Source organism: Phyllopteryx taeniolatus, chromosome 9, assembly GCF_024500385.1.
Source record: "Phyllopteryx taeniolatus isolate TA_2022b chromosome 9, UOR_Ptae_1.2, whole genome shotgun sequence".
NCBI classification, from domain to species: domain Eukaryota; kingdom Metazoa; phylum Chordata; class Actinopteri; order Syngnathiformes; family Syngnathidae; genus Phyllopteryx; species Phyllopteryx taeniolatus.
In genome coordinates, this window is record NC_084510.1 from 26,346,168 (window position 1) to 26,372,897 (window position 26,730).

At 44.2% G+C, this 26,730-nt stretch overlaps 1 protein-coding gene across 5 annotated transcripts in view; it reads right to left on the reverse strand.

Moving 5' to 3' along the window:
- Positions 1-26,730, reverse strand: part of LOC133484181 (membrane-associated guanylate kinase, WW and PDZ domain-containing protein 3) — a 115,733-nt gene that overhangs the window by 45,454 nt on the left and 43,549 nt on the right. For 4 of the 5 annotated variants that reach the window (XM_061786385.1, XM_061786387.1, XM_061786390.1 and 1 more), the window contains one exon: positions 595-711. The exons of the other annotated variant lie outside the window; for it this stretch is intronic. In XM_061786385.1, coding sequence (XP_061642369.1) covers positions 595-711 — 117 coding nt within the window. The remainder of the gene's footprint in view (positions 1-594; positions 712-26,730) is intronic. 5 annotated transcript variants of the gene reach the window in all.

Below are 26,730 nucleotides of genomic sequence, written 5' to 3' on the forward strand. Positions count from 1 at the left end.
ATAAAACACATGTAGAAATAAAACCGACTAGATTCAAACTAAACATAACACAAATGATTAAATCTAACATTTTGTGCAAAATTACATACCGCAAACTGTTTGTATGAGCTGTAAAAAAAAAAAAAAGTGAAAATGTGCAAAATGACCCAGGAGGCCACAAGGTTTAAATAGGGTCTAAATATGATATATGAGAGGTATATCTGTCATTAAAGAAGCTACATTATTGCAGACGGCGGTCAGTGGAGTAATGTGGAGGTTACCCTCATGTAAATGAATAGGGGCAAAGGGTCAGCTTAGGTCAACGGAATGCTACGTATCATTTAATGTTGCATTTATTATGCATTTTTGCATTATTTCTTGCATTTCGTGCTCTCAATGCCCAGTGTCAACACTTGCGGAGTTATAAACATGCAATTTGCTTTGGTTGTGTTCGCACAGACGTATTGGATATGTGTCATTTGAAATGCACACGGAAATAGACAGCGCCCAAAAATCCGATATCGGAATTGTAGATGCGGCCCGAGTCGTCTTGCCGAGAAGGACATTTGCGATGCATCCAGGTGCGTTCGGAAAGTGCGCATCGTTCGCACTTACACGGGATGGTGCGCAGGTAGAGGTTGTCCCGTATGATCTGTTGGAGCTTGTGGTCCAGCGAGCCCTTCTGAAACTGCAGACTGAGGTAGTGGCGCAGGTCCGTGTTCAATACTTTGCCTGCAGAGACGAGAGAGACAGACACACGACGGGTCAATACGACACGGCGGCACACCCTCGGAAAAGAGTTCACGGCCAAAAGAGAAATCAATCCGAGCCTTGTCGCCCCCTCGAAGCTATAACGGTGTTAAAGATCACACTATTGACTCAAGACAAAATGCATACAACCCAAAAATATGGAGGTCACGTCAAATTGTCTGCTTCACTGAACAAATGGACGCTAATCTGGTTCAAAAAATGTCCGTCGGTTAATCGTGATGGTCTTTCCGATCGGATCAAGACACGTTTCCACTTGCGGCCACCTGTTCCTTCCTCGTCATTCGCTCACTGCGATGTTTTGGAGAGTGAGCATTTGACAAAATGTCACGGAGTAGTTAAAGCACACCATGTTGATTTGAAACGACACTTTATATCAAATATAGGATGCAAAATAATGAAAGACGAGACAAACATGAGGAACGATCCTATTGGTGGTGGTACTCCCAAATTGCAAAGTGGTTGCCGATAAATACCAAGAATTGAGTTTCTGTGGGCAAAGGAAAACAACTCGGAATAGTAACACCAGCAGCAACGCTAATGCTAACGCCACATGGGAGTGCTTCTGGCTGGTCCACCAGTGTCGGAAATCGTAAAGTGGGTGATTTACTGTCCATTGTCATTTTTTTCTTTTCTTTTCTTTTCTAAAAATATACATTTTATTTTCTTGTATAAAACATTGACCTCTATAGGTGCCCTTTGCACAATGGTCATTGCACCGGACTATTGCGACATTAGCCATTCGAACTGAGGACTCTGCATCTTTTTGCACAATTGTTGTTTGTTGTTGTTTTTTGTCAATGTCTTTATGTCTCCAAAGTGTTCTGTAAACTGTTCTGACCGTCTGTTGTCGTACTCGAGCGGCTCCAACTACCGGAGACAAATTCCTTGTGTGTTTTGGACATACTTGGCAAATAAAGATGATTCTGATTCTGATTCTGATTATTGTTGGACTTGGAACTGGGTAGCATTCTAAAATATTTTGGGATCCTTTACAAATGGACCGTAACCTCATTCTTCAACACCCAAACCCTAACCCCAATTCTAACACCTAAAAGTCGACCATAAACACGAAATCCAACAATAATCCATCATGCTAACTCTAACAGCATCTGGCCCTAACCACATACTAAAGCATACTGCTTGGTAAAATAGCAATCATTAGTTTGGTTTGGGCATTTTGGAATCCTTTCAAATGGACATAACCATAATAGTAACCTCAAACCCTAACCAATAAGCACTACATTCTAAAACCCAAGACCCTAACATTTATCACAACACTCACCCCCAACCCCAATTCTTATCAACTATCCATAATCGCAATTCTAAAGCTCTAAACTTAATGCCATCTAAACCCCTAAAATCAAGCCGCCAACCTCAATCCTAACACTAACCACGGTCTAATATTTATCACGACACACTTGACTTGTCTTTGTGGTTTCAACCACCTCATGAACAATAAGACAAACCATGTGAAGCAAAGTGCATGAGGCCTCCTGCAATCTTTTCCAAAACAAAGCAAGTCGCTGCAAATATTTGCAAGGCGGAGGCTTCTGACTCGTCGTGAAGAAAGTGCAGAGTCTTTCTCTGAAATATCGTCATGATGAGTTTGGCAAACAGGAGGAGATCTGCGGCGTCTGCTCGGCCTGTTTTCGGCGTCTCTTGACAGGAGGGAGACAGTCGCCTTTGAAGCGCTGCACTTTCTACTCGTCTCAACGCCATTCTTTTTCAGACCAAACGGGACTGCCCCGTGATGATGCGAACGCATCTCAGCAGGACTGAAGACGAGATCTTGCGACTGTAGATGTAGTGTACATGCTGATGAAAACACAGCTATGGAGGGCAGATGGAATAATGATGAGCTCCGGGAATAGTTGTGTGAGCTTTCTCAGCCCGCAAATCCTCTTTGCCGCTCCTCATCTTGCGACAGACAACTAAAAACAGGCCATTATTATGGCAGCAATCCTATTATTTTGCGCTCTGAAGGAGCTTCAGTTCTAAGTTTCGGACGGTGTCGAAATATCCCTCGCGTCCGTGAGCTTCAGAAGCTACAAGCCCCCCCCCCCCCCGCCGCGAGGTACGAAAGAGCGCCGCTTGGCTCCCTGCGGAGGGCCGTCATCACAGCTGGTCAAGCCGACAAACCAGGAAAAAAAAAGAACAAAGAATTTAGGCTCAATCTGGCAACTACATCGCAAAGCTGGCCCAGAAATGTTCCTCTGTTCCGATTCAGCTCACACACGTGGGAGTTGATGTGGGAAACGAAGCTATTTGAACTCTACGCTTTCAGAGGACTTCTACAAAGTCTGCTTTAAATTGGTCGGATTTGCTCGTCTCTGAGCGCCCTTTCTGGATGCACCCTGACGAGGGAAAAGTCTTTGTATGGACTTGATGTGAGCCGAAGCACTTGGATCTCTTTCGGCACGTTTGGAGGCATGAACTACTTTCTGTCCCACGACTGGCGAGGTTAAACGTGAGTCAGGGAAACCAAGTCAGTCTGGACATCCTCAACGGATACGTCAGAAACGCGGAAAGTTCTGTAGACGACTGAACCGTTGACAACTGACTGAAGAAATTCCGCTAGCACCTTTGGGTATACATAAGATACGTATGGCTGTAAATGAGGTTGTGAATTTGGTCTGTGTTTTGGTTTGGGTTGTGTTTAGTTTTGTTCCATGTTTTCCTGTGTTCCATGTTTGTCGTGTGCTCATTAGGTTGTCGTGTCCACCTGTTCTCGTCTACTTTGTGTCGACCAATCAGCTCTCTCTAGCCACTCGTGTCTTGTTCCAGGTGTTCCTCGTTGTCTCGTCAATTTGTTTGCATTTAGTTCCCTGGTTTCTTTCAGTTCCCGTCGGTTCATTGTCGTTGTCACATGTCTTGCCATGTCGTTGTCGTTCAGGTATTTCACCAGTCATGTCTTGTTTCTTGTTTTGGGTTCACTCAAGTGTTTCTTTGTTACTTTGTGTTTAGATTTTGGACTTTGTTAATTTAGCATTTAGACTTTTTCATGATCTTTGTTTTTGGAGTTAAATATTATTATTTTGAGATTCCCGCACTCCTGCCTTGCCTCCCTGCTTCCCTGCAATTGGGTCCACCATGTTCTTCGCCCTAACCACGTACGTGACACTGAGAGGAAAAAGGCGAGAAATAAACCAGAGATTGTGGATCTTTGAATTGCTTTTGGCAACACTCGCCCAATTCTTTGACTGTACTCGTTCATTTTGGTGACAAATACTCCCCATGAACTTAGAAATATAACAGAGCATTATTATAAAACACAATATACAGTATACTGTATATCAGCTGTATAGAGTATACTGTATTGGTATGGCTTGGTGGTGGCCGGCCGGAGCTCGCTTCTTGCCCGGAAACAAATTTCTGGTGTGAAAGCTCATGCAATACAACGTGGTGTTTTTAATCGCTCATGTAAATCTGCGACGTTGTTCGTCTGCCATTCCAATTTTTAATTGCAGCAAAACTAGTAAATCCATACATCCATTCATCCATTTCCGATAGCGCTTTTGGAATTTGGCGCTAGGCAGTCGTTCACAGTGCTAGCTCTGAATGACTTTATAACACAGAACGACAAAAGGCACAATGTTGCACACGGAAGATACACGTGTTCTTTTTACACAAACAATATTAGCCAACATCAGTGCCAAAACACCACAAGCATTTTTGTGAAATTTTGCCCTATGCTTTGAATGGGGGACATTTTTGCACCATCTGGTAGAGAAATATATTGAAAAAAATAAAGTCAGTAGTCCAACAAATGGTTTTCAATGGGACCTCGTTTTGTAGCTAGCAAAAATATGTCATATTTGTGAGTAACGAGCTGCTAAAATGATCAATAAGTCGCATTCCGAACACAGAGCATCATTTCAGTTGTCGGCACACGGCCGCGCAACATGGCGCCTCGTCATCGGCGAGACGCCGGTCGTTAGTCATCAAAGTGGCTGCACGAGAGTGGCACTTGCATGGCGCTTTGCTCATTTTTTTAAAAGTTGAAATAATACAACAGCACACACAAGCAACACTGCAGCCATGTGTTGAATGTGTTGCTGCAGTGCAAGTGCAGTGCGTAGTTGCTGCCGTGTTGGCGGTGCCCCGTCAGGGACCGTTAGTGAGTGTCACATCACACGAGCGGACTCGCTCGTCTGTCTTGCCCCCCGCCCCCCGTAGATAACGCTGCTATTGTACCGCCGACGGCGGCTCAATGGACTCTGTCGGAAGCTGAGGCCGTTTGGAGCCTATGTCTCTGAGGCCCAGGCTGGAAGCCAATGCGCTCGGTTTAACCAAGAGGGAATCGGCACATAAGAGAGTTTGAGTCTCCATATAGCTGACTGAAATAACATTGTCTCGTCCTCTCCTTATTACTGAGCCAGATGTTTTGAATGATGCACATATGATTCCACAAATGGCATCAAAATAAGAGCACAAACATGCTTTTCGAATGTGCGTTAACACCCCTCCAAGTTGAGTGGGACTCATTTCTTTATCAATGAGCCTCAAAGTGCTCCAAAAGTCACCAAATCTTGCGTTATTTACGTGTATCCTGGTGAAAATGTATTGTATTTTACAGATCCCTAACATGTGTTAAGTTAGAAAAAAAAGTAGCCCCCGACACCAGTTTATCCTATAAAAAACGATATTCGATGGACAAAAAAGTCTCAGGGAGCCATGTCCAAAATGGAACAGGAAGTCGGCCATTTTGGTTTGAAGCAGCCACTTTGGGCAAATTCCAGAGCTTGTCAGGAAAGTTGGCTAAATGAGCCGCGACCGGAAGCAGGTAGCCTCGACCGACGGTCACAATATAATACGTCATTTTCCAGCTATGTAAACCATTGATTGAAGCTTATTGAATAACTGGAACATCATCAGCAAAGCTCTCCCAGAGTTTTTGGTTTTAATTAACTTGAGCAAACACCTGCCGTCAATTACGTCAGAAGTCTGAGGAATACTCCCCTGCAGCATGCGCGACATCCATCGGGTGTTCATTATCTGAGTCATCTGCCTGTCACTTAATTAAGCATCTGCGGCGTAAAGGGAACACGTCGTCAGGTCCCGCAGCAGCTCGCCGCACACCAACTCATTGGGAAAGAGGAACGCTGTGGGAAGGAATCCTGCCCAATCGGAATGAGCACACCTGAATGCACAGCTACCTGTATGCTGTGCATGTCTCAATTGGAACACAGTGAAAGGCAAAAATAATACCTTTTTTTTTTTTTTTTTTTTAAACATAAATTCTGTGTTCTGACCTTTTTGCAAAACACAAACTGCATTTAGGTCAGTGGATATTGACTTTTTGGAAGATTTACGATGTAAAACTCAGTCCAGAGTGTACAAGCAGCGAAATAAAGAAATGTATTTTTTTGAACGCATTCTTATTGTATTTTTTCACTTTATACGCTGAGTGTGATACTAAGTTCACAAATCAGTCCACAGTCCGGTCTCCATTTATGTGGAGTCATTGTTATTGTGGCTTTTCCAGAAATAACTTTCTTCAGGCTTCTGATTGGCTAGAATGACCTCCTGGTTTCAATAATGGGGCCACACAGGAGGTCAAATTACAAGGAAAAAAGTTGCTGAATGACGATCATGTGCAAATATTTTGTTATTCCCTGTGGGTCTTGGTCCCTAAACCTGCATTTTCCCAAAGAACCAACAGTAAGCAAACCAAAAAAAACAAACGCTCTCACAGTCAGTGAAAACATTTGTTTTCATGAGCCTTTCTTTGTATATTTAGATTAAAAAAGACAACAAGAAATGAGCCCAACATCAACATCGCATGCATCCAAAGCTTCCAATCAAAGTCGTACACGGTTGCCTTTTAAATCCCGTGCGCTAATGCTCTACTTTACCGGTCGTGCCGTGCAGGTAGATGCTCGGCCAACGACCATCCACCGCCGGCCGCGTGACTCAGCGACGCCCTGCTCGCCGGGCTCTCCTCTCAGCCCCTGGCATCCCGCTCTCATCGCCCACACCTCCTCCATCGCGGCCTACACCCCGCGGCCGACCGTGGCCATCTTTGGGGACAAAAAGCGCCCCGGGCAGCCTTTTGAGTGACAAGCGCATTGCAACAAGCCTCGGCCCAGGGGCGGACGAAGAGCGCCATAAGCCTAGTTTCTAATCTCACACCTCACGCAGCACCGTCAGATGGATTCTCTTCACTTATGTAAGCGGTACGCGATGGCGGACGCCGCATCCGGATGCGCCGATCGCGCTCGGCTGGCTGATAAAAGTGAACTGGCAGTCGTCTCGCACGCTCCAAATCTCCCTTCGCACACTTGATTTCACCACCGTTTTTTTTAATTTTTTTTTATTATTATTATTATTATTATTATTATTATTTATTTATTTATTTATTTATTTTTTTAAAAGGTATGACAAATAATCATCTTAACTCTTACAAACTGTTTGTGTCAAATGTGACCCATTTTGACATTTGACAGCAATGAAAAAGAAATACCTTAACGGTCATTTCAGCTGGAAATTTGATGACTTGCATACACTGAGGTTGTTCCAGGTCAAATTTGACTGCTAAAATGGATTTTAGATTGACAGAGTTGTGTAAAATCAAGGAAAACTGCGGTCATCGTGTGAATCTTGAAAGTGTACATGGCAAAAATGTGTGTATTTTTTTTTTTTTTTTTTTTTTAAAGTGGTAGCAGTGTTAAGAGGAAGCTTGAAACACATTTGTACAGGTTCCTGCAGAAACATGCACCTCCTCGTCTCTAAATTGTTACAGGGAGAATCTCGAAAACATGAATGTATTATTTTTGATGGGACAGTGGGGATGATGTTCACCGGGGAGTTCTAAACAGTTCAGAGAACTGTCTTTGTTCCCTCCACATTTGCAATTTTCGCCTTAGAAGGTTCACGGCGGAATCTCAAAACGGTGAAACAGTAAAACAGCATAAGAATGATAATACATAAATGGGGCATCACGTTGTTTTATTTTTCCCCAAAAAAGAAAAAGTTTTTCAGTCTTCCAGGTCATGGTAATAGAAAAAAAATATGTTTTCAGTTTTCTGGGAAACATTGATTGATGGGTAATCATCCATTTATTATGATCAGACAGGCTATTAATACATTTTGAAAAGATCTGTAGGTGAAAATGATATTCAAGTATATTCTCCCTGGGTCAACATTTACCCAGGACATACTATGTGCACTGAAAATGAAGAGTATGTAAGGGTTAAAAGCAGCCTGATTACATTCGTGTTTGGAGATTCTGCTTGACATAAATGTATTTTTCACGTTACAAAAAACAAATGACCAGTGAGCTGATGTGCAGGTCAAAGCCAAGCCCCCCGACCGACGTGGAAGATAAAGACTGCACGTTTTCCTTTTTGTACAAAAGCGTAGCATGACGCATTTCCAGCCCGGTGATTTTACAAGTAGACGCAGTGAGACATCTGCTTCCGCACTAAAGTTAACTAACCGTATGCTAACCCCCCCCCCCCACTCCCTCCATCCATCCATCCATCAGCGCTGGGGAGGAAGCGGCACGACCTTGCCGCTTTAAGGTAAAGGTCGCATGAGACAAACTCAACAAAAAGCTGACACCAGAGCATCAGTGTGTGTGTGTGTGTGTGTGTGTGTGTGTGTGTGTTCGAATGGAGACATTATGGAAAATAGACTTTTCATGGCTTGTATACAAGCGAGACGTTGGGCACTCATTTGCATCGTGACCGGCCCCACGGCGAGTCTCCACGCCTGACTATGGGGAATGTTAACGATCAATTCATCCATTTGTTGTTGCTTTTAAAAAAAAATAAATAAATAATCATTGGGTGGGACGATTCCTCTCTGCAAGTTCTGAACTCCTGCTCCAGTGTTGTGCTTAATTTAGAACAATCCTCTATTGCCAGTTCTGAGTACACTGCTTCTCAGTCCTGGCTGCTCAGTACAATACAGCAAAGTCATCTGTATTTCGTCTTTACGTGAAGAGACGCACCTCTCAGGCACACAACTTAATAGCGAGTACACCATTTGAAAGTTTCATCAATGCAATGAATGGTTTTTCAGGATGGTGGCAGTCGTTAATGAAACAGCCTTTACTACCAATGGGAACAAAATAAAAAGAATATCATAGAGGTTCCACTCGATTTACAGGATATCTTTTTAAGAAGGGCTTGTATAGCACAAAACCATTCCTTAACAACACTCCACACTTTCCAGGTTCGACATGGACAAGTACACACAATATGCAAAGCAAAAACAAGAACACCTCAAGAGAGATGTGATGTTTGTGGGCGGGTCCTCCTTATCCCGAGCTTGTCGCCACGTCGTGTCGGCATAAAAGTAAAGTCGTGTTTTTTCCTTTTGCTTCTTTTATTGCAGAGTACAAGCGCCTTTTAATTATTGAGCGCGTAAGTCAGAGACAGGAACTGCATTAGACGCCCAAATGAGGTGGAAGTCGAGCGCCGCGGCGCCCCAAAAAAACCTCCTCGCCACCGTCATGTACATGCACTGCAGGCCTAACGGCGCGGCCAGGATTCCCATCGTGCACCAGGGCCACCTTACACAAGTGGCGAAAGCGTCCGCATGTAAAACATCACCTAAACACTGCACGACAAGCTTTTTTTCCATTCCTAACTTCACAGTAAAGCCCTCCGTTCCACTAATAATAGTAATTGACGCACCCCTAAAACACTTATAACGGGCTCTAATAATAGTTCCAAACATAAATATGCCACCACCATGCTGCGTGCGCATGCGCGTGCAGCAGAAACTCCCCGTCACTCCCACTAACAACCCGGGCACAAAAAGCTTGTCTCTATGTCGAGATGCGTCACTTCAACATACTTCCTTGACACCAATTACTCCTTTCGTATTCACACAGGGCTTTGCCGCCCTCTTGTGGCTCTCTCACGGTGACAACCGTGTGAGCAGTGTGCGTGAATACTTTTTGTACTGGCGTGACGCTTATGTGAGGAGTGTGTATCAGTTCTTGTCGTGCTTGTGTGTTTCTATGTCACGCTTGTTTGTCTTTATACTTGTAGTAAGTGTAGTTGTAATGAATGACATTAATGAGAATGATTATATTATTCATTAAATCAAATCAATGAAAAGCAAACTTGATTTGGGAATATTCTTTTTTCCATTGTTACCCAGCCGCTGACTTCATAGGGCATTCCGTTTGATGTTTAACGTGGCGGGGCGGGGCGGGGCGGGGAAAGGGCTGAGTCATTCCTGATTTAAGATGGCTGTTGCGAGGCGCATCGCCTTTAATCCGGCCAGCCGCGAGGGAGCGATAAGACGAATATATCGGATTTTATCTCGGGATCAAACTACAAAGGGGCTGTCTGCGGCGGCTATCGCGCAGTGAGCGGGGGAAATCGCAATTTCGAGAGCCTGATGGGGACGGCAAAATGCTCATCCCCGTCGCTTTGGAGACAGATTATTAAAACGAAGAAGACTCCTGTCCTTTGTGGCAGGTGAGCCTGTGCGCAATGTTGGCGTCAATCGGCAGAGGGATCGGGTTGGATATGCTAATACGATCGTTAGGGTACATTTGCGGAGCAGTTCAGAGTGTCATATACTTATTTATTTGTGGTAATGTAAATATTAATGAGGACACGGGGAACAATTTACACGCCTGCATCGACCGTATCTCTCTTCAGAATGTGACGAGAGCCACGGCATTATTGAAGGGACAAAGCAGGTGTACGCTACAATGTCTAATGCACTCAAATATAGAAATACAGGTGTAAAATAGATGCTTTCAGGAAATGTGCGAATGACTTTGAAAAGAAATGATTTGAACTTCATGTCTGGCAGGACTATTGCTTTTAAATACAAGTAAACTTCATACGAATGACTCCGTATACGCTTGTGTTTTGCTCGAGAGGGAAAAAGAGAAATGTGTGCTGGTTTACGTGTATGTTATCTTGTATATTTTAACAACACAATATATATTGCAGAGTTAAAGAAAATCGCAATGTCATACTTTCCCCCCCAGTATCGCGTCGCCCTCGTCTGGAATGTATCCACTGCCAAACATGGGGCGTCACTGTATTCTGATTGTGATTGTGACAAGCCTAATTCTGTCTCGAGTGCTGGTGTTTATACTTTGCCGTCACTTCAAGTGAGAGGAGGTCCGGACTAAAAGACAAGTGAGGCTGCATTTGTTTGCCATCACAAAAGACTGGACTGGGAACAAAAGGTGCAAGCTCGGTGCCTAATCCACCGGCTCCCTTTCACGCGTTCTTATTTTTTTTAGCTCCTCGTCGGAAGGTTGTCATTTCCGTGCTACGCGAAATGCCGCTACCGGGCGCACGCTTTATTCTTGAGTGGGCAAAGAGCATTGCGGGGGCATCTTGGTTTCGGAAGTGAGAGAGAAACAGAGCGCCACGCACAGATGTTTAACACACACACACACACACACACATTACGAATGCAAGACTATGACAACTAAATGAGCGCTCTTGCCACACTTTGGTTGGGGAGATGCGCGTTACACGGGGACGTTTATGCGCATGAAGGTGGTTACGCAAATCACCTGCCTTTTTTCGGAAGCCTTCGCCTAAAACCTTCCCCAAATGACGCGGTCGCATAACCTCCGATGCCTATTCAAAGATGACCTGCAATTTCATTGTAACAACCTGGACTTTCTCTGAGAATGATTACCCTCATCACTCTCATTAAATACTGTTGAAAATCCACACACACTGGATATACGGTGGTGCCAAGAGATACATATTCAATCCGTCAGACATTAGGAATCCCACTGAGTTCTCGGCGGTCCTTGCTTCAGCAGCTGGGCGTGTCTTGCCCAGTGGGAGAACGTCGTAACTCCTCTCGGAGCTCAACAGTGCGGCACAAACATGAGTTGTTCTCCACAGAGGATAAAGAGTATATGAATGCCAATACTTTGATATTGTCTGTCTACATGTTGTTGCTTAGTACCACAACCGAGATGCTAATTAGCATTAGCATTAAGCTTTTTCCTCAGCACTTGTTTGGCTGTTGAAATACAGAAGGTTTAGTTCTGTTCGTTTTATGTTTAAGTTGAGCGTAAACTTCAACCGGGAGTGGCATTAAACAGCTTCGAGCATCTTTTTTGGGTGATTTGTTCACTATTTGCCAAACAGCTGCTTATTGAGTTGTGTTCATTACCGCTCGTATCTCTTGCAAGTCAAAGCAAAGCAAAATATATATATAATCGTTTGAACGATCACCATGGTACAACTGTGTCAAAAAACAAAACCTAGCCACGTTAGTCTCATCTCGATTTTGCTTTGCAGTAATGACCGACTCGATAAAGAGCGCCATGACGACTGAAGGACATCCCAGTAACTCACAGTGCACATTTTTTTCCTCTCTTTTTTATAATCCCGCCGCCTGAGAGAAACCGCAGATCAATTTGTAACAATGAAACCGGAGAGTACAGCGACTGCGGCGTTAGTGTATCCGCACTCGGGGAGGAACTGCTCAAGTCCATCACGAGGCCTTATCGGCTCTAAGTGCTGCTTCCAGCTGAGGAAACAGATGGAAATGTGCCTTGACGCACTCCTAATAGGCGAGAAGGCCACGGGAGTTTGCGGGAGGGATCGTCCGATTTGGCAGCCGAGTGGTTATCGACTCCGCCGGTGCCTCGCGAGCCTCGCGATACGATGCGGTAAATACAGCAAATTCAATTCCGTTCCATTTTTCTGGGTTTTCACGGAGAGCGGTCACGGCCGCACGCGCTCGCGGCTCGAGTTGAACCCGAAACGTGAGGCAAACACTGAGGCCTTCTATTGCCGAGGTGGAATAAAAGCACATTATTCATCATGAAGGAGAGTCGCTGCAAACGGTAATTGAACTTGAACGTTCGCATGATGTAATCCATCTTCATACCTCAATTGTACTTTCTGTCATTTTCAGCCCGTAAAGTCATTATGTCGTCCGAAATGATTATAGATGACTTCAGCCAAGGCGAGAGTTTTGATCACCATTTTCCTGATAGTTTCGTTGGGACTTGTCAGGTTTGGTTAAAAGTGGACCAAAGACTTTGTGGAGGTGTGGTACCTGCACAAAGAAAATACCCCAAAACGTTGTTTTAAGTCAGCGAGGATCGAAGTTTAGCCTGGGTTGTTTGTTTGTCTTTTCCGCGCGTCCATGTAGACTTTCTTTCCCCATTTGTAAGCCATTGATCATGAAGGGAAATGTGGCTGGAATGAGTTTGAAATGATCTAAAACTGTTTTGAGATCATAATTGGCAGTAAGGTTTCAACCAGTGCTGCCAAACTCATTTTTGTCACGGGCCACATTGTTGGGACAGTTTCCCTCAGAGAGCCGTGAAACTGTAAAACCAGATCAATGTTTCATCACCTCGTCATAGTATGACATGTACACACAAATGACTCTTGTTTGTTCAATTATTGGTCAAGTTGCTGTCAAAAGAGGGTTTGGTAACAAAAAATTCTTGTTTTATTACATATGACATTTTGACATGTATACATATCTTAGTTAGGAACATGGAAGATGATACAAATGACCAAATGTGGCCCCCGGGTCTTGAGTTTGACACCCGTGGTTTAAACTATTCATACAGGCAATTGTAAACAAATTTTGCAAATTTTTAAAAATTGAGCAATTGACGCTGGACTTGCTCTTTTTTTGGTGTGCGCTATTTGCGGCCCGCTTCGTTCCCTCGTCCTGTATCAGCACTCGTACGGAAGTCCCAGATTTCTTTTTCCCCAAGTCGGTCCTGCACTGACAAGACTGGCTCATGCTCGTTTCTGCACGGGGGTGCAGGTGGTGGGGGGGATGACACGAGGCCACGAAGGGCAGCAGAGACCCGTCTGGATCCGTGTGGACGCGCGCCGGCCGGGGGAGAAGTCGACTTTGACACCGCTGCGGCTTCGGGGAGCGTCATCGCGCCCCCGGGAGGGAACAATCCCGTCGAGGCCGGAAAGAAGAAGGGAAAGAGGAGGAACGTGGGCGGCCGTGACAGCCCGGCTCAGGTGCGCGCCGTGACCCGTTAATAATGCCGCATACGGATTGTTCGCCGCAAAGATGGAGATGTGCCACTGAGTCCCGCGCGGATCAGGTGCGAAACAAGCACGACGTCAAGCGCGGAGTGACACGTGACGCCGTGTGTCGGAACGGACATTTGATGAGCGGGGAAAATTCCGGAAATATGATTTGAAGGAGAACTTCAAATGTATTTTTTCCAACCTGTCCGAAAATCATGTCTGTCAGTTTTGTCAAAAGACACCCTATTCGTTGTCTCGCTGAAATCGGCCCGTTGTTAGGAGCCGTTTCATGCAAGTGAGCCAGCCCACATCGGTACTGCTGGACCAATGGCGAGCCTGGATTTTGTTGGCGTAACCATCAGGAAGCAGAATTTGGGGAAAAGAAAAAAAAACAGCACAGGTGAAGAAGACCAAGCGACAGTGAGCAAGCCCTGACCCGAATCCCAAAAATCTCTCAGTGGGTAATGCCCCCACAACATTTTTTATACTGGACTGTAATTGCCTATCTATGCCACAAGATGGTGGCAAAGGACGACATTTGTTGAAAGGAAGCTCCTCAACTCACTTCAACAGTTCTTTGAGCTCTTCGACTCATTTTCACTTCATTTGTCCATCTGTTCATCAAGTCTATGCCAGTGACATATCATGACTGCCAGAACAATGACATGCTCTTCCACTAGATGGCCGAACGTTCATTCAACCGACTGCATGAATCCACCTGTCGCTATTGAGACAGAATAAGTCCCTCCTGCAAGTTTAGAAGCTTTGTGATCAAAGAAACGGGCCCAGATTCCACGCAGACTAAGTGCATTTGCGAGTCAATGAAGGCAAGATCATCCTTATTTCAATATTTGTCACGGACAATTCATGCCTTGGCTCAAAGGTTACGAAACGCCGGTTTATGTCATTTAAGAGTCCAGCTCCAAAACAACATTGTACTTCTTGTCTTGATCAGCTGCCAAAGTCATCTGAAAGACAGGTAAATCACATCTCGACTTGATTGTCACCCATTATCCATCATTAGCGAAAACGCTCAAATCCACATGGCATTTTCACCCTGATTAAAGAAAACAACGTAAATTACCGGGAGCTTTTTGTTGTTTACATTGATTGAACAATTACAGAAATTGCCATGACTGCCAAAACAATGATTTTATCCTTTTGTGTGGCGTTACAGCACAAAAGACCAATATTGTTTGTGCGACTCCAATGCAATCTGTCTGTATTTACATCAATTTCATGGGGGTCGGGGGTGCGGTTCGGCAGCGGGATGTTAAAAACCATGTTTACATAAATCCCCTGAACCAGCGGCTACTGACGAGAAAACCAGGCTGCTGTTGTTTTCCCGTCCACGTGGCCCACGCGCGTCCAATCCATCGCGCTACCCGGGCGGAAGCCGCCGCTGATACACTGATCCTACAAGACACACGACCTCAGGTGTGCGAACGCAAGCGCCTCACCTCGCACGCAAATTATGTAACCGACTGACGACGGCGCGGGTGTCCAAACTTTTCCCTCCGAGGGCTGCACACAGAGGAAAGCAAAGCTGCACTTTGACACTCGTCACCTTTAATTTATCAAACACGCTTCAGCCCATCCAGTGTAAGATATACAAAGCAAATTATGTATATTATATATATATATGTTAAGGCTGTCGATCACGTCATTCTTTTGAATTGCGATTAATCACAGGCGCCAGATATGCCACACATCGTACCACATTTTGCTTTGAGATTGTATTTTTAACTTGTCGCGCTTCGATGAAAACAGAGTTCAGCGCTGCACTATCTGCAAATTACCTTTGCTTTTTTTCCCAAGAGTCCCATATGTATGTACTATATGTGTTGCTTCACCCTTTTTGTTCAAATATTGATGCTCTGATGCTATTTGTTACACCGTCTATGGCCTTTTGCATTGTTTGTTTGCATTCAACTAATAGGACTTAAATACATATTGTACATGTAACTGTCTGATGTTTGGTTTGACAGCAAATTTCAACTTTACCATGTGTCGCTAAAAACGAATGGCGTGCCGCATATGGTCCCCGGGCCAGAGTTTGGACACCCCTGCACAACGGCTTCCAGATGCTAAGCATGAAAGACGTTTGTGCGCACGCACGCTTTACGTCTTCTTTTGCTCTGTTTGATTGCTCTCCTGATAATTGCTTACTTGGAAGCCCCATCGATTGTTACTATGGCAACAGTGACTTCACGTCATGACTACACAAACAACCGAGCACTAGAACAACTGCACACAAAAAACTCACTACGACATAAATAAATAAATAAATAATAGATGCCGCTGATATTATATACCGTATATAAAACCACTCCTCATTGCGTCCTGTTTTCTTGCAGTAACAATATAAAAATAGGACGGTAAGACAATCATCCGAGACAAATTGCATCAGTGCATTGACCTAAATACCTCAGGAAGTAACACTTCATTCTGACCATTAAAAAAAAAAAAAAAAAGGACAAAATGGACATTACGGAGGGCATGCAAATAGACAAATATTCTTAAACCAGCAATAAACACATTGTCAACTTGAATGTATTCATTGAACAATATGTCTATTATTGATTTTAAGGGTGAAGACTGGCACTGCGTCATTAGGGTTAGGGTTAGTGGTTTAGGGTTAAATAAAGTACTCAAAAATATTCTGCTAGCATTCAGAGTGTTCTGTTGTTCAGTTTTCCACTTCAAAAGAGTGCGGCGAAGAAGCGCAAAACCCCCCCGTCGCATCGAACGCGTCAGCCGGAACGAGACACGCTGTCAACCAACAACCAACAATAAGGTTAACTTGTATGCACTTCTTGGGCTTATTGGTAAAGATGCAGGTTATCCAAGATGAGACTGAGGGCGGAGAGAAAACAGACCGCTGCAACGAAGTGGAGACTTCGGAGCACGATACTACAGCAACAGGATAAACTGTAGTAGCCTGTGTTCATATTCAGATTTTTTTTCATGACAATTTAGATTGCTCAAACTGTTACTGTTGTAATTGTACGTGTGTGCATGGTTAATTTTATAAAAAGAACATTATTTATGCTTCACATTCACAAAGATGATTTTTCTTTTTATTCAAAAAAAAAATAAATCATGAAATTGGTTTAATTATTTCCATAAGTTTCACATATTGTTCCCTTGCTGTAACGAATGTGGACCGGGTCGTGGTCATGGTTCAGTACGTACTTGTGGTTTTGAGGTCATGGTTCAAATGCAAAATGCAAAAAACAGATTTGTTCTCATTTTCGGGCGAATCAGCACACCTTGACAAACACGCAACCCAGGCGCGTAAAAAAAAAAGACTTAGACGCCAACGGGAGACTATGGCCCATAATGCACCTTTTCTCAGATATCAGGCCATGCGTGACCTTATAACCAAAGTACATTCCGACCTGTGATGTTTGGCGTACACTGTTCCAGCCCTCGTATATGGTAATACCTGCTTTAGCCAATGGAAAGGCATCAATAGGAAGCAGATACATGTTATGATGGGTACAATGCAGCGGAAAAGGGGAATCAGCATTCTAAATCAAAGACGATTAGTCCCAATAAAGCTAAAGATGTTGCATCTCAACAAGTGCTCATAACCCAGTGAATCCCTCAAAACGTGCGGGATAACAGCAGCGATTGTTGCAGCCGACTAATTGCCGTGCCTGGTAATTATCCTCCATTAAGACAACAAGAACCAGCTGTAATTATTTCCTTTCAAAGGGAATTTCACATCGGCTTCGTCGGGAGGTGCGCCTTTTTACATCCGAGAGGTCGTGGCGCGGAGGAGGTAGGAAGTGGCTTTCGTTTCGTTTCATCGTTTCAAGGTTATGTTGAGGCATCATTGACCGCAACGCAACACGCGCGTACACACTGTAATTGTTAGGCCTTCAAATGTGTCCTGCTGTAAATCACCAGCATGCTGAAATGTCTTTATAAATTACAGGCTGGATTGAGTGCCGAAAAAAAAAAGGACAGCGAGGCCACCTTCGAGCCTCCCGACGACGAAACACAAAGGGAAGATAAATCAAGCTGTCAAAACACTCGGCGGATCAAGACCACCCTTCCCACCTGACGTGAGCCCACCCCCCCGGATGACTGACGCTAAACGGCGACAACGCTTATTATTTATCGAAACCGATATCCACGAGAAAAAAAAACCCAGAGAGTGGGACAATGTTTAATTTAATCAAGTGTAAGTGAACTTTCTCCCCCAAAAAAAAAAAAAAAAAATCATGCCGTTCTGACAGATAATCCGCTTTGCCGGAAACGCTCCCAACAGGATTTGCCGCCGAAAGGGGAGCCGGGATGCATTTTACAGAGGCAGCGAGAGAGAGAGAGAGAGAGAGAGAGAGAGAGAGAGAGAGAGAGGGCAAACATAAACTGGGTGGCAAACAAGGCGGAAGGCACAATAGGGGAAGCGATCAAGGAGTAAGATATATAGAAGAGGAGGCAAAGATAACAAAAATACATTCACTCTCTCTCTGCCAAGGGCAGCATGGGGAATCAATTGGCATTTGTTCTTATGTGAAAGAGATTGGGCTGCAAAAATGTCATTTAAAAAAAAAAAGAGGACTATATTTCATTGAAGCCAAATTATTTGCTAAAAGAAAAGTAAATTCCTTAAAATGTAAAATATTGATTTATTTATGTATTGAGCTGCAGACAGCAGAGTAAAAGAAAGTTGTTGTTTTTTTTGGCTTGGGTTTTATGGGGAGGCTGGCATTTGTGTTCATTTCAAGGGGAAAAGATCATTTGAGATACCTGTGTTTTGAGTTCCAGCTGTGGTCACAGAACTAATCATACTTGTATCTCAAAGCGCCACCTTGTTTCAAAACGTTGGGTCACGCCGATTAAATCCAGTCACTGAAGTCGTAAAGGTCATCCAACACTATTGATGGACAAAGCATGGAAATGTGACAGGACAACATGTTTCTTTCAACCTCAGACTCTGAATCACTTAATGGTCCACTGTGAGTGAGCGTGAGATATAATTTCTCTTTAAAGTGTGTCGCGAAATATAACGTTTCGTAAATTGCCTGGTGGAAAGTTGGACTGAAAAAGTGATGAGCTCACTTTTTACAAACTGAATTCTGTCCGTCTCGTTTCATTGCGAGAGAAACGTCGTTTTCCATCGCCCCAAAATTTCACGGCTGTGTGCGCACACGCTTAAGTCTTCATCCATCCCTCCATTTTCTGTAGCGCTTATTCTCATTAGGGTGCTTATTCTTCATGACGTTCATAAAAGGAGGTTTCCCAACCGCATCGCAATCCTTCCAAAGGGTCCGATAATACAACATCCTCTTTAAAGCGGGTGTCGGGCCAAGCCGAAGCCAACAACACGCCGGTGGGTGTGTTGCCGAGCGGCGCTTAAAGCTGTAGCCGCCTTTGATTAAGCTCCTCCATTCCCAGCCTAATGCCCCTGCATTGAATTATTCAAGTCCAAGTCGGGCGGACGTGCAGGGGTCGGGGGGTGGTTGTGTGTTTAGCGGCCAGCTCGTGCATGCTACGAGCTGGCTAAGTGTGTTAGCCTAAAAAAAACATAATGCAATAAAGCTCGGCCATGCATAATGGAAGGGAGGCCAGTGGGCTCCGTGTTGTGGCAGGACAGCATTAGCGTGGGGGGGCTGGGAGATCGAGCACTGGATGGGGTGGCCTCTGCGAAATGGCCGCCGTCTTATGCCCGGGCACACTCCCGTCGAAAAGCCAAATTATGTGCAGGCACGTTGATATTTATTTTCTTCAGACGGAACGTGACAAAGGATTATGTAGTCATTAAAGGGCGCAGAGGAGAAAGGTTTCCAGAACTTTCCAGCATCATTAAACGCTAATGTGTTGCATTGTGTAATCAACAGCTCTCTGCTTGGAGCTTGCACGCAAGCAGCTCTCACTTATTATACACCCCCCCCCCCCCCCCCCCTTCCCCATACAGATAGTGTACTGCTTCACTTAACACATTAATGTTGAGCGCTGCGTTAAAAGTGGAATTCACAATCAAATTGCGGAATTTGCTTACAGGATGGAAAAGCAGGCCAGTGTATTTTTACTCATCGTCATGTCATATAAGAAGGTCAATCAGGTCAACGTAAAGCATGCCTTATTTTTAATGGAGTGGTACAGTACTATCATATTGATTTGTTTTAAGTTAGATTTTTTTGGAACGTACAATCAATTTTGAAATCAAAAAGAGGTGATGAACACACCTGTAGGGCAGAAACGTTGTTAATTTGTGATATACAGTGGACCCCCACTATTCGCGGGGGATAGGGACCGGGCCGGACCGCGAATAGCGAAATGAGTAGATATATATATATTTTTTTATATCATTTATATAATAATATATATTATTATATACTATATATATATATATATATATATATATTATAATAATAATTTTAGCAAAAAAAAAAAAATTGAATAAGCTGGAATAAACATTTTAAGGGGTGATTCCCCCTAAAAAAAAAGGGGGGGGGGGGAAACATTTTTTTTTTTTTTTTTTTAAATTGGAAACAAAATTGAAAGAAATCTGAGTTTGGCTTGAAATTAATTATGTCATCAAACCAGTTATGCTCATTAGCGTAGCATACACAGGACATAAGCTATCCCGTTTTCGAGTTTGGTCCCGTGAAGTTCCGCATATAGCGGAGTGTCGGTGGAGATATTGTCACGTGTGTGGTGTGCTGTGTTGATCATCTCGAGTACACCACACACTCGAATTTTACAAGTTGGTGAGGTCGTGCGATGTACCAATGAACTGGGAGATATTCGTACATAGGGCCTTGGTGCAGTGAACCGCTCCAAAATATAAAGATTGAGTTGTGGGCTTTAAACAAGTATGAGGTGTTCTTCAGCTGAACGTTTACAGCATCCCGCTTGATACTGTGTAAAAATGAGGCATGTGAATAGACAATATATGGACATAAGTATTGGGACATATGGCCATTGCAGTGACTAGAGGATAAAGAGGATTCTGACAGAAGAGAAAATGTAAAATCACACACACCTTGCTTTGTGTACTGGGTGGGGAAAAAAAGCCTTTCCCGAGATCTAGGATTCTAACCCTTAATTGCTTAATCAGTTAAGAAGTGTGCCTCACTGACATGGCCTATATAGTGAAAATCCCACTTTAAGACATTGTTTGGAGGCACATTTAGTCAGAGTTCAAAGCAATCCCCTTTTTTTTTTTTTTTGGATACCGATGAGAGAAAAGGTGGCGATGGTGCTGTTGGCGGGGGTGGAAGAAAAGAGAATGCAAACAGACACAGTGTGTAAATAAAAGTGTTCAAACGGTGCAGAGTGCTGTTAAGCATGCATGAGCCCGTTTTTGAATTAGTCTCCTTGATCTGGCACGAATGACAGAACAGGCAGAATACGAGATGAGGACAGCCCAACTCTCCCTTTGCCTTTTTTTTTTTTTTTTTTTTTCCTCTCTTCGGGAGACTTTACTCCCTGATCACTTCAAATAAAGAACTGAATGAGGGATGACCTGTTGTTATTATACTGAGACGTCTATCCATCCTAGTTGGGAGGTATTTGTGTTATTCAAAAATAATATATGAAAAGAAAAGAAAAATACAAATGAACCTGTCTTTACAATAACAGACTCAAAATCATGTCAGTGGTATGGTAGGGGAAGAGCATTTCTGTTGTTGCCACGTCGACCAACTATCATGTATAATATTGGTGCGCAAGGCTAGACACCGCTTGTTCGATTTCAGCGCTAGCATAGAAGTTAACTTTACAGCAGGGCTGAAACGATTCATCAAATAACTCAATTTGCAGAAAAAAAAAAAAAAAAGACTAAGCAAAATCTTTGCTTCAAAGCCTTGTAGTGATCATTTTTCCAAACGGAGTAACGGTACCGCGGACTTATGCACCCCTCCGTGTAGACATAAGTTGGTGTGACGCCGGCGAGCCAGAAGGGAGAAGTGCTTAAAAGACAGAAAATGTCCAAACTTTGGGATCATTTCACACTTAAAAAAAGAAGATCCATTTCAATTTGCAGATCTAATATTCCACTACAGCACGTCTACGATAAACAACAATCTGTTTTTGAAACAAGCACATAGCTCAGCCGTTAGTCCGCTAGCTTAACGATAATGTTGGCATAAGTTTATATAAGTCAAAAAGTGACTGATGTTTGAGCACAAATGGTGCAGCAACACATTCAGACATTCAATATGACAGTACTCACCATCATAGATTCTTTATCCTCTGTGAGGAGCTGAGAAGAGCTCAGACAGCTGAGAAAAGCTGCTACAATGTACAGATGTCCATGTACAGTATATGTGTCGGTCTGCAGAAAAAAAGCCACTCAACTGATGCAAAGTGTGACGAAAACTGTGAAACTCTTTTTATTTCTATTTAATTTTGTCATTACTGTATGCATCATCAAAGTAGAACTTCTGCCTCGGCCCAAAAGCCCAAGTCACCACCAAGGTAAGGAAGATCCGGCATTGTGATCTACAACGGTCATGCGAGAACTGGGACTACCGCATCACCATTTCAGGAAAGATGTGTATGTCTTGTATGGGTGGAATACACACACGAGCAGCGATTTGAAATGTGTTCACGCTAGGACCTTGTGCGTATTTGGGGTCCTGCCTGGATGAAACTGCCGCGCTAACTTATTATGGCAAAAAGAAGTTGAGAAAAGTCTCTTTCCAGGCATGACCAATCAAACAAGAATAACCAAACCTTGACATTCGCGTAACTGTTGGATTGAGTGTATATCAATTAGTCATGCCTGGAGAGTGAGACGCAATGACAATGATTGTTGCGGTGAGCCGAGTTTAAATGCTTGATCGCTACCTTAGTGTAGCAACACAGCTAACCCAATACCGCACTCACCAAAATACAAATATCAACACTATAGTATACTGATATAGTAATAATATCGTAATATGATTGCATAGCACTGCACGGGAAGGAGCCAGCTATGCCTCTCGCGCACGGAGCTGAAGTGGGGCGAGACGGCTCGCTTCCGATTGGGAAAATGATTCTTTGTAGTGGTGGGTGGATCGATCCGAATATCGATAGTATAGATACCATGTCAGTATCGGTATCGGACCGATACTAGCGTGATGAGCTCGACCCTGTAGTTTCATTTCACTCTTGTATGGATCGTGCGTATCAATGTGTGTGTATTGTCCTATAATTATGTGCATGTCTGTGCCTGTTTCCTTGTGTGTGTGTGTGTGTGTGTGTACATGGTCACAGCTACAGGGCTGTGACACAACTTGTCAAAGCGTGACACTGACCGCCTACAGAAAAGGGCCGCGGGAGGCGAAACAAGATGTCATAGTTTAGCAAATATTTACTAGCTGTCGACCGAAAGAGGAGAAAATAGATTTCCTTCTGGACGTGCGGCTGCTTATCGTGTGCTGTTAGCGGCGACAAAACGTGACAAGGGGGCCGCAAAAAAGTCAGAAAGTGAGGCGGCGGCGGCGGCGGCGGCTGGAGTGGCGATCCATTAAAGCGTCAACGGGCAATCTGGCGGCAGGCAGGTGCCGCGGTCAAAGATGATGGCGGTGCCGCGCGACATGTGTGTGACAAGCTGCAGGACATAGAACAAGGGAAGAAAAAGCTTGCCACCTCCCACCAACCAGCAGAGAAGTGTTTGCTTGTCCTGCAGAGTTCATTAAGCACAACTCTGTCTTCTCAGCGTCGGCGCTAAAGCGACACAGGCGGCGAGAAAACAGAGAAGATTTGTTTGTTCTCACGCTGTGTCAGCATCTGTGTGTATGTGTGAGGAAGAGGAGGAGAAAGAGAGACAACAGGATGTGTTTTTGGAGCGTAGGCAGCATCCTTTCTCCTTTAAATGAAGCAGGGTTCAGATACTTACTAACCTGACACACCGGATTTACTAAATACCTGGACTGAACTGTGTCATATGGTATATTATCGTAATCACAGTAAATCACATCGGATCATTATTTGAGTGAATTGTATTGCATCGGAGTACCTTTATATCAGGGCGGAAACGATACGGCAAGAATCATGGTTTGGTATGTACCTTGCGCTTAAAGGTCACGGTTCGATTCGCGTTGGGGACAAAATGGAGAAAATGTCAAAGTTCTTATCTTTTGAGTAAACAGGAACTTCACATGCAGAATTGAACGTAGAAAACTGCAAACAATAAACTCTCCATTAAGTGAAAAGGTTCTCAAAAAACAAACAACAATGTGTAATACAATGAAATTAAACGAAATATTGAATGATATACAGCTGCATAGACATATTGTCCCTCACCCACAATATTCTGTGAGTTCTTCGGTTATTGTCTTTGGCTCAAACAAATCAATATTACTGTACTTTTCATAAGCCCAGCAATGCCATTAAACAGTCACGTTGGTCACATTCAGAATAGACCCTCTTCTTTGTCCTCCAACACAAAATGCTGAATAAACGTCAAGCTTTGATGCTAGCCACTGTGCAAAGTTTGGAGGTTTTTTTTCCACACCAATGTTTGGACAGCGGGTGCCAGCAATTTGTGTGGCCGGAGCTCGGCCGTGAAGATGATCCAGCCGGAGGCTTTGACTTTGGTGAGGAAGCAAAAGGTGTTAGCGATGGGCTAGTCCGGCGACATCAATTTTGACACGGCCCCAGCAGCTTCGAAAAGAAAATGGCAAGGAAAAATGACCCTCTTTTTATACTGCAATGCATCACACACCAGGTGAATAAAGAATAGGCAAAACGGATTCAAATAAAAAATGAGCCTCCTTTTCAAAATTTCCCGTGTATTTGCCCATACATCAACGACTTGAATCTGTAACTTTGTGGTATCGGTGTGTTCGTATCCGAGCTTTTTTTGTTTTGTTTTGTTTCCAGTCAAAGTGCGAGTCGACACATACATTAACGATATTGGCGTATCCCTAATCTTGATGGTTTCTATGATGGCGACATGATAGTGGTTGTACTAAGTGGTGTCTTAAACCAGGTTAATCCCCCACTGAAGGCCCAAGAACCAAACGCACGACCCGCCACTGGTATCCACGGAGCCAAACCAGTGCAACCTTCCAATTAATTGAGCGTTCTGCCCCAACCTTCATTTTGGAGACAGATGACTGGTCGGCGCGGTAAATCACAACGTAAATAACACAGCGCTGCACTTTGACCCGACCCGGTCGATAACCGACTCGGCCGGGCCTTTGCCTCTCTTGCTCCCTTCAATGGCCTCTCTCCTACCGTCCACTTAAATCCTTTATCTCCCCTCCATTACACTAACAAGACTAATCAGCACAGCGGATGGAGCAGCCACAGGGCCTGCGAGAACACGTCGGCGAGGGGAGATCAATGGACGACATCAAAAGGCTCGGGCCGCGGTGGCGAAGGGCCCGCGAGATAACGCTCGCGTCTCCCAGTGCATTTTTCATGAGATTATCCGCCGTCATTCCGCTCCCAGCCGAGCTCGGAAGCGCAGGCCTGCTTTTTAATGAGAGCCGGGACGGGATCCGATAGCGAGTCGGAATGACGCGTGCGGCGGGAGATGAACGCGCACAGGTGAGTTGTTCTTGCCGTGATTCCGCAAATCGGCAGGCGGTGCGTTTTTTTTTTTTCTTCCCCTCTCTCTTTCTTACAGCTCCATTAGAGGGTCATCTATAATAGACGTGCTGCTAATTAAGGGAGAGTTTCCCGCTCCCAACATTGACAGTCGAGAGAGTTCCATCACTGAGGGTGGAGAGGGAGAGGATGGGAGGGAGGGAGGCGAGGAGAAAAAAAAAAAAGGCGAAATAAAGGGAACGCTTAAGCTGTCGGCAGGTCTCGAAGCCGAGCAGGGATGAATGTGTATGAGGGGATTCGGAAGAGGGCTGACCTTTCAGTCCGACGGCCGAGATACGATGGAATGCCACAGACTGCACGCGCCGCGTGACATTTGCTTTATCGGTAGGCACATCACACGCCAGATGGGCGAAGTTAAGTCTCTAAAATGCTGCAATTTTTTAAATTTTTTTGTGTGGACAACTTTTTATAGGGACTAGAAAAAAAAGACAACCTCCCCTCTCTTAGTAGCCTACGTTGTAATCACAACCTTGACTTAAAATTGGCATGATTCATTTATGCAGTGAACTTACTTTGATACTTGCAAGACCCTCTGCAATGAGTGAAAATCAGAGACCACATAAAAAAAAATGGATCCTCCTAAAATACACTTGTATTTGTCCGCAATGTTCGTCAGCCGGCGCTCATTTGTCTTCAAAAGGAGACGTAGCTTGCCTTTAAAAAATAATGACGTGGCGATCAACGAGCTGGCCGAACAGGAACACTCAAAAACGCTCAATGATGCGCTAAACTTGACTTTCATAACAGCGGGAAGGTCCAGTTGTCGCGTCTAGAAACACTTCACTGCGGAGCCTTTTGTGCATCCTGCAGTTTCAGATCAATTACACGAGTCTGACAAACAACTCAAAAGGAGCGTCGACAAAAAAAAAGCAGAAAGAATTTTCTTCCCGCCTCAAAAAACATCTAACAAACGCATCCAGTCACACTTGAATGAAGGCAAAAACATACCAGCTTGGTGTTCTACTTAATTAAATTGACTCGGGCAATCCACGATGGATGTTATCAGTCCATTAAATGGATTTTATTCTATTATCATTGGAAGCCTGCGGACCGCCGTCGCCATGGTTACAATAACAATAAATATAGAGAGACGTCACGAACGGGGCTCAGACAGCAGGGCTGGGTCACGTCTCCGGCCCGAGCGCGTCTGACCCCCTGCACTGACCGCTTCGCGTGATTAATTTTCCGCTTGCAATTAACACGGTCCAATTTGAATAAAACAGTCGCTGCTGGGCTCCCGCTGATAAGAGATACTTCACAACCACGTAGAAATATTGTCTGCATAAAAGCCCACAGCTTGCCAAAGTCTTTGGCTTTTTAGCAACACAAAGAGCAGACATAACAAGAGAAGAAGATACACAAGTTAATTATACCCAGACATTGAGGAGGAGACATTGCTAACATAAGCTGCTAGTGCTATACGCTTATTCTTATGACGTTGAATAGAGGTTCTGTAAGT